At 38.1% G+C, this 14,162-nt stretch overlaps 1 protein-coding gene across 1 annotated transcript; it reads left to right on the top strand.

Annotated features, from left to right (window-relative positions):
- Positions 1-4,906: 4,906 nt before the first annotated feature.
- Positions 4,907-13,931, top strand: LOC135207475 (mitochondrial glycine transporter-like). The gene is made up of 7 exons (XM_064239216.1): positions 4,907-5,375; positions 10,013-10,125; positions 12,420-12,507; positions 12,651-12,827; positions 12,981-13,149; positions 13,275-13,534; positions 13,681-13,931. The coding sequence occupies exons 1-7, from the start codon at positions 5,289-5,291 to the stop codon at positions 13,705-13,707; spliced, it is 921 nt and encodes a 306-aa protein (XP_064095286.1). The 5' UTR covers positions 4,907-5,288; the 3' UTR covers positions 13,708-13,931.
- The last annotated feature ends 231 nt before the right edge of the window (positions 13,932-14,162 follow it).

Raw genomic sequence — 14,162 nt, 5'->3', positions numbered from 1 at the left:
CAAATGATACCATCTTGTAAAGCAAAGAAAAAAAGGGGGGGAGGGGGTAAGGGCAGACGTCATTTTTAAGCACTGGTAAAAAACTGAATCCAAACCTACTCTGAATAGTTCTATAACGCGTAGGGAAACATGCCCGTTAGGCCTACTGAATTGTAAACAAAACTCCTCTGAATACATACTGTCAAAATATAGACACGGAACAAAGAACAATTCACGAACAATATTGTTTTCCATGAAATGTTCCACCCACATTATTGAGAAGGGTACGACTGACAACAATGAAACGAAAAATGCTCAGAGTGGGAGAGGCAACCGTTGTGACATTAGTCATTCGAATGTCATCGGTCGCCAGGGTTGGTTGCATACCTGATACACTAAAGGGGCGCAGCATCATGTCTCAAGCCAGTTTCAAGGAAAATAGATATGTTTCCAAGAATAAATGAACATGAACGATCAGAAAGTTATGTAAATGGCAATTTTCCCCATTTTTTAAGCAAATACATAAATAGTCCTAGACACAACATAAATTGGAGCGTGTCACAAACGGAAATAAGCGTCGTTTCGAAGGTCTTGATGCTCAAAGTTGCTTTCATTAAAAGGCCATAACATGAATATATACCAAGGGTCATGAAAGACATACAGGATTTAAAGAAACTTTTTGGATCCTATTTTAAAGAAGACTAGTACGTATAACTAATCATTTGGGATTAACCTTATCCTACTGGGCTGTATATCCGCTAACTGTCTATATTAGAACGTCTTTCTGGCGATATTCAAGCTCCAAATTAAGTCTATCAAACATTTGCTTTTTGTATATGCCAGTATTGCATCCGAGTATGTTATATTCTTCTTCCTTTTTTTTAAGTCTTCCTTGTGTATGCATATGTATATATACTTATACATGAACACATAAACTATATATATATATATATATATATATATGTATATATATATATATATATGACGAAATCATTATCAACTAAAAAAATTCCCCTTCGGTTAACATATATGAAAATATACCAATTCCGAGGTAGAGCGAACTGGATATTAATGGACATTTGTAGTAATGAATTTATATGCATCACGGTGATGTGATAAATTCATGTGTATATGATATGTAATAATTTTATATATAAATAATGTTATATAAATATATAATAATATATATATATTAATATATATATATATGTATATAATCTATATAATATATATATAATATATTAATATATATATATTTCATATATATATATATATATATATATATATATATATAAGTATATATTATAATATATATATATATATAATTATAATATATATAGATAACGTTCCAACAATGGGAAAAATTATGATGTAAAAGCCTCTGCCTTTAGAACAACTTTATTTGCAACTTGCAGCAAGACACGGGGAGAGGGGGTGGGGGGGGGGGGGGGAATCAAGATAACTATTTGGCACTTGAAAAGAACAAGGAATGTGTGGCAAAACTGCTTTCACTTTCTTTCTTATACTATTTTTCGTCCCACACACACACACACACACACACATATATATATATTGCCACCCTCTACTAAATTTGTCTAACGGAATTCTCGGGAAATGCAAATGCTTTGTGTTTTCCCATGAGTTATATCACGTCCCAACAAAACTCACAAAAGAATGACAGTGAACTGGATATTAACATACGTAATGTTCTTGGCGGAAAAAAAAATAAATGAAAACTCTATTTTGATGACCTATATATTGCTATCTTTTGCATATTATCCAGCAAGGCACCCTTTACCAATCTCTAATTTTTGTGTCCCCCCACATTCCTATACCATTTTGGTATTCTGAAAATCCACCTAATATTTTCTTACCAAGAAAGGGGTTGCACATTCATTCCTCTCGTCATGGTAAGTAACAGCCTTACCGTGTAAACCTAGACAGGGGAACAAAGAATGGCTCTTATAAAAAAAAAAATCGAGGGGATGTATAGTTGGAACACAGCGTTGGCAGGGGAATCATCGAACAGTCTTTGAAAATAACTCGATAATTTTTCTGAAAACGGCAGGGGATATATAGTTGGAACACAGCGTTGGCAGGAGAATCATCGAACAGACTTTGAAAATAACTCGATAATTTTCTGAATCAGGATATATATATATATATATATATATATATATATATATATAAACACACACACACAATATATATATATATATATATATATATATTATATATATCTTGTCTTTACGGGACCATTATTAAACAGCATCACCCAGAGTTGATAAAATTAAATACCATAGGCCTAGCAGTACAAGTCGAAATCCATTTGCCAGAGTTTCATTAGGCCTATAGTCTGTTTGAAAAAAGGCGGGAGGAGGGCGATTCGGTCTCATATATCAGAAACAAAGGACTATAAAAAATCGTATCGGTTGGTTTTCCAGATTCCAGAGGTCCACGGCAGACCTCTTGCTCCCTTTAACACAACCAACCTTCTTACGAACACAAATGACGACCATCTTTTCATGAGGTTGAAGTATAAACAAAGTTCTCTCGATAAACTTGTAAAACAACAATTTACTGTATGAGTCATTCCGTCAAGTGGGTTTTCATTTACTACTGCTATTACCACAACAACAAGAACAACAACAACTACTACTACTACTACTACTAATAATAATAATAATATCCAAGTGGATCTTGTTTGTCCTCCCCAGGCGACAGGCATGACTCAGCCACTCACCCCCTGCAATTCGGTTTGTCCGTGCCTGGTGGGGGCGGGGTAGGTAGGCGAACGGAGTAGGTGAGACGTCCACCCTACTGAAAACCTGTCTGTCCGCCCAGGGTTGGGGGATCGGGAGGGTAGGGGAGACTGCAGCGCCGAGATCCAGCGCTGTAGCGAGCCCCAACAAGCTCTTAATAATTAATATAAATAACAGAGTACACCGGGCCCTGCACCAAACGAAACCGGAAAAGGGTTGTCTTTTCCGCTACGAAATTTGATCATTTTTTTGCGCACAGAACGTGTAACACTGTACAAGATATTGCATCAGCGGGTTCGGAATTTACTACAAAGACGATAGGGGCCTTGGCAAGGGTCCCCATCGTCTATTTGTTCGGTGCTATGTGGGCCAAGATCTAAAACACAAGACACAACAGGTTTTGTAAGATTTCTAGAGTATCCTAGACCTACTAAGATCTAGTTTTTACTAGACCGTACCTACATCTATCCCTAAACGCTAGAATGTGAGTAAAAAACCAAGAATGTTACTTGACACATTTCTGTCTAGGAAGTACATTCTTGTTCGTTTATATGTTATTCCGTAGAACAGTTTTCCTGATCTGTCTATTTCATTGTGTTTGCGCCTAAATCTGAATATTGTCGTTATAACAAATTATCCGTTTCTCATTTTCATCACAGTTTGATTATCATATTTACTTTGGCTCCGCTTAGTACTCGCATTCGGGCCTTATATCCGGTGTGAGGATTCTCAGCAGGTTACTGTATATTAATTTTTATTTTCTTTCGTATGATGTAAGGGTACCCTTGTAAACTTTCAACTTGGCTAGTTTACTTTGCCGCATTCAGAGATTTAGAAAGTCCACCGATTTCGGGTTTTCGGGAGATGATACTGTTGACCCATGAAATTTTCTCCATAATTAAAGTAATTTTCACTAATGAATGATTTATGATAAACAATTACTTATTTGGGATATTCAAATGTTTTATCCTTGAAATTTAAAATCATACCCTTAATGAAACCGTTTTGATCCTCAACACATTCATAAGAATTAAGCTATTTCTAAGTTTCAAATATTATGAAGCAAGAGCTCAATTGATTTGTAATGGAGAAAACGTCCAGTGTTGTTTGATGAGCAATTACTTACTTTCTATTTTTTTCTTCTGGTGATGATTCGGAACATTCATTCCTTCATCATGGACCTTATTGTGTTGTCAATTTCAAGGACGCGTCTCTGAAACTGACGAAATTATTCACGGTCAACATTCGATAAGGTTATAAGCATACGCAAGTAAGCAATAATGCTTAATTGATCAATGTGGAGGTACAATATAATAACGTTGGACAAGGAGAAAGAGACAGCTCATGACTATAATGTAATTATGGCTACAGAATAATTTTCCATTGTATTATACGGTGAATTTTGGCGAGTTTTCATTGTGGAAAGGAGGTAGGTGCCGATGATGAGGGACCCGAAAAGAAAACGAGAAATGTCAGGGTGGGACATATCTGGCGGGGGGGGGAGGGGGGGAGAGGAGGAAAGAAAACTTTGTCTGGGGATGTCACTGCCTTGTTGCCGCTTCTTCTCGAGGGGAATTGTTTGTAAATAAAATTTACTCTGCGTAAAGTATAAAGGTATACATACATTAGTAAGTTTAGTCATTCATTTAATAATATATGAGGAATAGCCTAAATAGTTTTGGGATTCAGCTAACATTGCCGATTATCGGAAAACGTTCATCTGTCAGGGCTGGATTGCATCATAACACCAACACTGTAATTTTTTAAAAGAAAGCAGCAATAAGAACTGGTGTGCCACAAGTGAGTAAAATATGTTGGGCGAAATCTGTCAATTTGTTTATAAATTCTTAAGCCTGCCAAATACTATTACTATCATTCGTAAGTGCTTTCATATACGGCTGATCACCAGATCGTGATAGTGAGATGCCAGATATCGAAAGTTTATATTATTTGCATAATTTGCGCTAAGTATCTATATTAATAAGCTTGAATATTTATTCATAATACAATGAAATTATTATCTCCATCACTTTTAATTAAAACTGAGTTTACTCTCCTTTAAGTTTGGAATAACGAAAAAATTACAAATTGTACACAATGGATGTGAGTTGCCAGATAGCTCCGCCGCTGCTTATAATCACCGACGCTCTGTCTGCAGTCTCACTTTCCCGCAGTCGACCGACGAGTGAACGTTACAGAACTAGTGCTTTCGCTTTTTGTGTGTGTACTACAATCTCTTAGGTTGTGACGACCGTAGCCAGAATAGATCACCTACTAGTTCCTTGTGATCATATTAATGATATACCATGGTGGTTACTACCAAAACTGAAAATGTGGAAATCTCTGTTCGTGTGAACGAGATTTATTACACAGACTACTCTGATACTCGAGTTAGGTGAGACATTTTATCCAGCACCGTTGCTTTGTAAGTGTATAAAACATTGTGATAAAGCCCAGTGTTTGGAGGTCTAGCAAAGGAACATTGCCGTAACTGTGAAGGAGAGAAAACGATCCTTTTCAAGACATCTACATTTGTACATCAAATTTATGCCAAGTGAAGCTAAAGAGACGTCCGTCACTCTTGTCTTGAGCGTAAAAACGGAGAAGATGGCTCTCATCGATACTATCACTGCCGTAAGTATAATCTGTAATTCATTTCCTTATTTATTTATTAACGTCTATATATGACTTGCGGGCTACCTAATTGTGAATAAGCTATGGGTGAGAGAAATGCCGTGATTTGGTGCCTGTGAGTGTAGGCACTTTTTTTCCCCAAGTCTCTTTTTATCACCCGCTGTGGCAGTCAACTTGCCGTATGAGTCAAGGTCCTTCAGATATGTTACTGGTATGAGCCTTACGTTCATGTAAAATTATCGTACATTTCCCACGGCAGCATTGTAGAATTGGCCCACAGGTGCAATTGAGGGTGGAGTCGGGCTCACGGCGTAAGAATAGTCCGTATTTAAGTGATCATGGATGCACAAAGTTACTGAAATGTCATGCATGACAGGTACTTTAGCCGCTTGAGCCAAGGCCTTGGAGGGACACGGTAGAACCCCCCCCCCCCACCCCCCCCCCCCCCATGTCTTCAGGAACTTGCCTTTGGTTTTATTTTTATCATGAGCTTTATGTATTTTTTGTAGTCTCTCTTCTCTCGTCATATTGTAAGTGCTTTGTCACCAGCACGCATTAAATTAGGTATAGCCTCAGATTACCATGGTTACAAAGCAGTAGGGCTAGTTGTTACATGCTAAGGCTGCGTTTATACCTTTTACCTGTAGTTTTGTGGAATAAACGCAATAAAACGTATTTCGCTCATACTACTGACGTTGCTTAGTAAATGGTAAACAAGGGAAGTTCATGTAAATACACGGGTCAAGTGTTTTTATGTAATTTACTCTTGTGGGGAGAGGAAGGGAACCTGGCAAAGATGTAGAACGTAAGTTTTGATATTCATCTAGATCGTGTACACAAGGCCGGTGGGATGTAACCAGGAAGGGTATGGATAATAGCTAGTATTCCCCTTCCAGGTAAGAGAAGTGGAAAAAAGGGGACCGGGGAATGTTATCAGAATAAACCTAGGAGGATTGCCGGCTTCCAAAGGATAAATGTTTGAGATATTTGAAAGTTTCCTGATGAAGAGGAGACCTCTCCTTTAGGTTACTACAAGTAGCTGATAGTATCGATAAAGAGAGATCGGTGAGAAGGATGTAATGGGAGAAGTTGATCGAGTAAATTGCTTTTATTTATATCTTTTATCGAGAGGCAAACGATGAAACACTTGAATACGTGACAGTTTATTTACGCATGTTTGTGTCAAGTGTATAAGTTTGTTGGATTGGGGACAAGAAAAGTAGTTTGAGTGTTGGATTTAAAAGGACAGATACAGGACACGGAACTGTGGTGACCTCGAGTTAGTCATTAACGTGTCCCTTGAACTTTCTATTTGTTTTGTTACGCCAGGGAAGTAACGTTTTATATGATGGCTGGCTTCACCATTCTTGTGATAGCCTCCAGTGTGTCAAGGATATTTCAGTAAACACTGAGCCAGTTTCAGCTCCTTCAATCCGGCTTGGATTGCAGGCTTATGCTTCCGTGCCTTGAGTTTCACTACTCGCGATTGGGGAGGGCCTCACCGGGTTTTTGGGGGGGGGTTGGGGGGGGGGGGGCGCCTGGTTGTCTGTTGTCGTGACTGTTATGGAGACTGTCAGGTGGCCGCGGGTGCGTTTAAAATGAATTGGGTCGGCCATTTTGCTTGCTTAAAATTTTTGTGTAAGTAAGACGGAGAATGGATGAATGAACAATCAGCAACTTATTTAGAAAGGAAAATGATGTCACGAGTTCTTGTTTTTAAAAGAGCAATAGGAAACTTTGTGATCACTTGAAGTAAATTTTTAGGTCCAAGGAATATGCTAACGCGTTATTAATTAGAGTTCAAAAATATACTCGAGGTGTTGGGGCAGCGGAAATGAAATGAAGGTATTACATAGTCAGTTACAGATCGCTCTGAATTACGAATGAGTTACAAAATCATTCTCGCACCTGTGTTCGCTAAATCATTCCCGCACTTGTGAACACAGTCCCAGGTATTTGTGTTCGTTGACACATGGTCGACCCAGTTTAATGTCCTGTTGTATCATGCAGTGCGTTTAATCTTTTATACAATACAATCGGCCTATTCAGAAACGCCACTGTATTGTCTTAACATCTGATGACTATTTCTCATGTTAAAATTTTTAACGTTTCGTTATAGTTTACTACCAAGGCGAGCGACTAACATGTAAATCAATAGGTTCTCATTCCGTTGCCAGAGGATTACTGTTGCTGCGTGTGTTCTATGGTTTTATTTTTCATATTAAAATGTACGTGCGTTCGTTACTTGCTCGTGTTTTGACGCACAGGTAGAGAACGTACTACGGTTGCTAACGTTTTTTTTAATTTCTTTTTGGATAAATGCTTTCTTACTGACCATTGCTAACGATTTTTTTTATGTAGGTAAATGCTTTCTGTCAGAGATTAAAGCTTTCAGTTTTTCATCAGGGAACAAGTTATAGAATACAGAGGAAATTATTGTAGTAAAAAAAAAATTAAGGGTAGACTGTTGCATTGTTAAAGGGAATGAATGTTTTCCCCCTCTCGACATCTGCTTGGAATCTGGTTTTCACCGGCTCCAAGCAGGTAGGCTCTTCCGGGCGTTCCCTGTGCTACAAGACTTAAATCCAATTTTTCATGGCTTCATTTATCTCAACCCACGTACTGCTGCCGTTATACTTAGAAATTGCGTAAAACTGAATCTCATTTGGCTTCAGTTGTCCCAACCTACGTAATTTTGCCGTTATACATTGGAATTTAGTAAAACTGAGCGTCTTGGTCTAGGAATTTTTAGTTCTTCATGTTCGTAACGATAATTTCTGACGCTGCATTGCCATATAATTCAACTGTTAAATTCACCGATACTTTTGGAAATTGCTATAAGTGTAACATGATTGCTGGGGGTCGTAAAATTGTGGTAAGACTTTCCTTAGTGGGACCTTGATTACTGGGCTAAAGATAGTGCCTCATTTTGTCGATATGTATTTCAACCAGGTATTCGACGGAAGCTCACCTGTCGTATGGCAAAACAAAACACTCCAGTTTGTCAGTAAAAATGGTCTTGTATAAGCAGTGATCAAGGTTGTAGAGTTCGTAACAGTTACTTTAAGTCTGGCCAAAAATTGTTTCATGATGGGTGTTATTCTCAGTAGTAAAATATGTAGCACATAATTGTGACTGCGTAGACAAAAAGAAAAAAAAACAACTTCAAATGCGTACGAGTTCACCACAAAACTATTTGTTTTCATCCTGGCACCTGCATTTTATTATGTGGCAGGAAACGATAGATCGGCGGATTCCTCATATTCTCGCTGTCCTGCCCATGCTTGGATCTGGCACTGTTTGGAAGAACACATCATCCCCCCCCCCCCCCCTCCTTCCCTTAAACCCCCAGCTGAGTTGCGGTTACTGGGTACGACGAGAAGCGTATTCTACGCAATCGCCTGTTTTGTCTACCGTATTTCATCCGTTCACGAGTTTTCGGAAATATACGCCATTCTAAGTAATTCTATCTTTATTAGTGTTATTTTATAGCTGTTATTTTTACTGGTGTAAACTAGTTTAGAATTGCGTATATAGGCAGAGGTAAAATGCGTAGATGTCAAGGTTTCGGCCATCATGCTACCCCACTGAAAAATATGAAAGTTGCTCCCATTGGCTAATATGGAGGTGAGGCGATTCGCAGGCTGCTCACCTATTGGCTGGCGAGTCTGAGGGCGTTGGAGATATTCTTGCTTCTGCCCTATGCCTTGTGTTCCAATAAACTCTGCTCGTGTCTAGTCAATAATAACATGTCTAGGGTTTAGTCCATTGTTTTTGCAAGTTTTGATATTAAATGGCTCATGCGCAGTTTGTTGACGGTAAAAATAGCACGTTGTTTTCTGGATGGCCTTGGTCTTTCGAAAAATTGAGCTGGCATTATTTGTGGAGTAATGTCAGCACTTTCAAGTAATATACGTATATATATATATATATATATATATATATATATATATATATATGCACATACATACATACACACACATACATACATACATATATTATACATATGAGGGAGTAATAATTACAGTTACACAGAAACCGTATGAACTCGCAGTAGTAATTATGCTGAAATATGGCCTAAGTCTATCTCCTGTAATTCTGATCTGAGTAAAAATTATATAATCTAGTAATAAATCTCATCTTTTCCAACGTTACTTTGAATATTCGCTGGAAAGCCGTTTTAAGGCAATGCTCACTTTTTTTTATACCAATTATACCAAGATAAATTTAATGTTGAAACGAAATGTTCACTCGAGAGTTTTTTTTTAGTTTAGTGTTAAGAGCTTGACAGAGTTGTCTCATGAAGGGGGACCGGGGTGTTAACTTGGCTCGATGTGCAGGTTCTTCTCATGAGCTGACTAGGATAATGATGTGCAAGTTGTGCAATTCTCACAAGGCTCTACGCGTGACAAGACTTTGGTCCAGAAGGGGAATAAAAAATAAAACAAAACAACGCGGTGAAAGCTAACTTTGTAATGTTTTCATGGATGTATATTTTTGAGATATGGGTTATTATTTTCTTAAGCTTTGTGGAATTCTTGTAAATAACCGTAATAAACTAATTTAACAGTGATCTGGCACAAAACTTTATGTCTAATACTTAATGATTAACTTTTGATTTTCAATTTTTTTTCCAGTCTCCTCTGCTGAAGTCATTCGTGGCCGGGTCTTTCTCGGGCACTTGTTCCACCATCTTGTTCCAGCCATTAGATTTGGTCAAGACCCGCCTTCAGACCACCATTGCAATACCGTAAGTATACCACATAGAGGGGGAAATGAAACCTGCACACGTGACTTTTTCATTACAAGCATTGCGCGAATTTTAACAAAATAAACTGGAAAGTAGAATGAGCTTAGCCACTTTTGCGCTGGCTATGATAAATTTCCTTTAGCAATATTCTTAGCCAGTTTTCCAGGATAAGGACTCTACTTCTTAACTAGGGTATATGGCTGTATTTTCCCCAACCTACCTTGTTGGTTCAATTTGAAAAAAAAAAAGTGAAAAAAAAAACAGGTACTGTATGTGTACCAATTCTGTTGCCACCTGGATATCCAGTGTTGGTTCACCTGTTTCACCTACGTGGAAACTCGACCGGTAACACTAAAGTATAGAGCCAATGGTGCTGCTGTCACTATGGTGGTAAAGAGAGAGAGAAAAAGAGAGCCTGTTGCCTAGAGCTTGTGTATATCTTTCAGACCGGGAGGGGGGTGGGGTGGGGGAGGTTAAGTCGAACCTTGGAGAGGTCCTCCAAAAGTCGAACGACCCCCTCCCCCCAAAAAAAAAAATTCTGAAAGTACATATTTTCTGTTAACTAAAGTCAGTACTTTGAATAACGTCTAATCAGGTAGAAGTGCATAGACCACATAAATTTTTATTTATAAATATAACTAAAATAACATTTTCAAGTATTTCATCTTGTGTATAGCTATATATGCAATGACATTTATAGAAAAATTGGTCCAGTTTTGGGAAAAACGACCCACCCCCCTTTCTCATTAAATAACAACAATGTGTGATTGACCAAAACGCCTTAAATTCAAGCTATTTAATTTCGTCATATGTCGTGATGGTGATAATTCTAGACAACCCCCCCCCCTCCCCTATGTTTCGTGTCCAGATAACAATCTTCCGAAATCAGATGCGTATCTTTGGATTAACGTGACAGTAAGGAAGCCAAGTTTTGTAGCTTGAGAGAGAGAGAGAGAAAGAGACTCGAGGGTTATTTTTACTGAAAGCTATCTTATCTTTCCCGTGAACTTGACATTGAGCCTATTTTCTATTTACAGAAGCTTTTTTTCAGATATGTTTCAGTAACAAACGTATTTGATGTCTGTAAAAATAAAACTTTTCCTTTCCTTTTTTGGTGCATGATGTTTCCCGTTTCCATATTACAATTTTGTTACTGCAATTGGTAGTTTTGTTAGTTGATGTGGGATTCCCGTCAAAATTTAGCCGGCTTTCTCTCTCTCTTTTAACGATGCAGCCCAGAAACTGACGTATAGGAGAGGGGTGGGGTTTGGGGAAGGGATGTTGAAATGGCGCGCGCGGCTACGGGGATGTAGTATAGTACGCGCACGGCTGGGTTGCAGTGGTCGGCTCGGCTGACCTCGCACAGGGTCCCGTCCCAGCGCCAGCGCTCGCTACCCTCGCACGATACCTCGCAGCTCGAGCGATAGACCCACTCTGAGTCATGTGCATGATGCCGATTTCTCTCTCGTTTATTTACCACCGGATTTTATACGAGGGATATTAGTAGTTTGTCCTATACATTTCCTTATTGAATATTGACGTAATACTGGAGTAAAATTAATATGGCCGGTTGGTTGCCAAGCGGGATCGTATGATGGAAGGGCGGGGGGTGGGTGGGGGGCGAATCTGTTCGTGTCAAGTCACTGTTTGAACCGGCTTAGAGATAGTTCTTAATCTTGTGGATATGATTACATGGTATTATTTGCTCTCTTCTGCCCTGGCGAATCGGTATAAACTAGTAAAACAAGAGCCTCGCTCTGTAGGTAGTATAATATCGCAATGAATTGAACCTACCGAACACAAGAAACATTAATCTATATTATGTAAAAATTTTCATTTTAGTCTTCGTGAATTTTTTTAAAAAGTTCCTTCTCGTGTATTTCATTTCTAACTCAATATATAAGGGATGTGATGGTCACAGGTTCTCTGTAAAAGTTTCCCATCACTTAACTTGATTATAGCAAGAAAATTCACGCGAGTGATAAACAAGACTGACACGACTGCGAGAACAGGATAATAAAATCAACTCAAGAGATAAAGTACGACTTGGATTATAATTTTGAGTGACTAATTTCATGAGCATGGGTACTCTTAATATGATTTTTTAATAGCTTTGTTATAAGATATTTTAATAACTGTGTTTTGAATGGAATCCTTGGAATTCTATGGTTAAATCGTGGAATTTATCTCTTAATATGTGACAGGTGTTGAGTGGAAGTAGCGGTTCTTGTCCCTATTAATATAACAGACTTTTTGGACTTGCTGTTAATCCTTTTTTTTAATTCTCATTTTAGATCTGGTGGATCTGTTGGCATGCTGGCTACAGTTGGAAAAGTGATCCAAAATGAACGTATTTTTGGATTGTGGAAGGGCGTGACTCCTGTAAGTCAATATTCATAGTGTACTGACATTTTAATTGTGTGATATGGCAGATATTCACTTTCATTTGCCAAATAAATGTAATTTTAAATTTTTTAATTTTATTTATTTTTGTACAACTTATGAATGAATTGTTTGTTTTGCAGAGCATCTTCAGATGTGTTCCAGGAGTCGGACTTTATTTCTCTTCTCTCCACTGGTTAAAAACTAATTTCTGTGAGGGACAGCCTGGAGCTCTTCAGGCCATTGCCCTGGGAGTGGTAGCACGTACTATCACGGGTGTTACAATGATACCCATTACAGTTGTCAAAACTAGATATGAGGTGAGCAAACAAGTGTTGACATTGGATAATGTATTTTGTACAATACTGTGTATCTAAATGATTGTGTTCAGTTCCACATAATTGTGCCTATATATGATAGCTACTATATACAAGCTTCATGCCCATAATTAAATAAAAATCTTCCTCTGACAGAGTGGCGTGTATAGCTACACCAGCGTGCGTGAAGCAGTTAGTTCCATCTATTTGAAAGAAGGAGCCCGTGGATTAACCTGTGGTTTACTTCCCACACTTCTCCGTGATGCACCTTTTTCTGGGCTATATCTGATGTTTTATACACAAACAAAGAAGCGAGTGCCACAACGTAAGTGAATTATTTATCTTGCATTGTAAATGTTTATACAGTAATTGGATGTTGTTGAGCAAAATGCCGAGGAATTACATTTTTTCAGTCATACAGTATAACAATTTTTGTTATCGTCATTTCAGGTTATTTGGAGGACAACTTGGCTCCTGCTATTCACTTCACCATTGGGGTGTTTGCAGGACTTATGGCTTCCACAGTCACACAGCCATTTGATGTTGTGAAAACTAAGATGCAGTTGTATCCGCATAAATTCACCTCCCTGTACCAGGCTTGCGTATATGTTAAAAAGAAGTACGGGCCACAAGGATATTTCAAGGGGCTGGTCCCCCGTATGCTGAGGCGTACCCTTATGGCGGCCATGGCTTGGACTGTATATGAACAGGTAAGAAGAATTTGCTTAAGATTGTTTTTGTATACATCTTTCATTTCCATCTAAGAGTGTTGATGGTATTCTTTGAATTATTTTCCATAATCATCTTTTTATCTTCAGCTGAGATTGTATATGATAAACTTTAAATTTTCTTTCAGATCACAAAGAGATTTGGACTGAAGTAAAGCCTGTAGGGAGAATGGGACTACGGAAGGGTTCCATGTTGAAATATAAGAACAAAAGAGAAGCTATCCATCATCCACATGCAAAGATCGGAGAACTTATCCTTGTGGAACTTCAATGATTTCTCAAAGTTTTAAATTATAGAGAATAGTAGATATAACTAACAGTTTGTGGTTTGTGACTGTGGAGTACCATTTGTATGCTCAGTATATTTTGGCTAACTTGACCAACACCTGTTTTATGCTATTCCAACTCTTATTTTATGAATTATTTTGTATATATAGTTGAAGCACAGAAGTAAATATAAGTGCAACAGAGTCTGGTTGTCAGTTTTATTTTAATCTGTTGGTCAAATCTCATTGCCAATCAATTTTCTGTTTGTAGTACAATTATTACTTAGCTATATATGCATATTCATTGGTCACTTAACACTGCAGAGGTTAAGGGCTTTACTGTG

Source organism: Macrobrachium nipponense, chromosome 32 (assembly GCF_015104395.2).
Source record: "Macrobrachium nipponense isolate FS-2020 chromosome 32, ASM1510439v2, whole genome shotgun sequence".
Classification (NCBI taxonomy): Eukaryota; Metazoa; Arthropoda; class Malacostraca; order Decapoda; family Palaemonidae; genus Macrobrachium; species Macrobrachium nipponense.
The sequence above is the reverse complement of the archived record's forward strand: the minus strand, read 5'-3'. Positions and strand labels throughout refer to the sequence as shown.

Excerpts from the sequence above, each read along its gene's own strand:
- LOC135207475 (XM_064239216.1), top strand. The coding sequence starts at position 5,289 with ATGCCAAGTGAAGCTAAAGAGACGTCCGTCACTCTTGTCTTGAGCGTA. Across the intron at positions 5,376-10,012 it reads TCATCGATACTATCACTGCC|TCTCCTCTGCTGAAGTCATT; the intron begins GTAAGTATAATC and ends TTTTTTTTCCAG. Across the intron at positions 12,828-12,980 it reads TTGTCAAAACTAGATATGAG|AGTGGCGTGTATAGCTACAC; the intron begins GTGAGCAAACAA and ends TTCCTCTGACAG.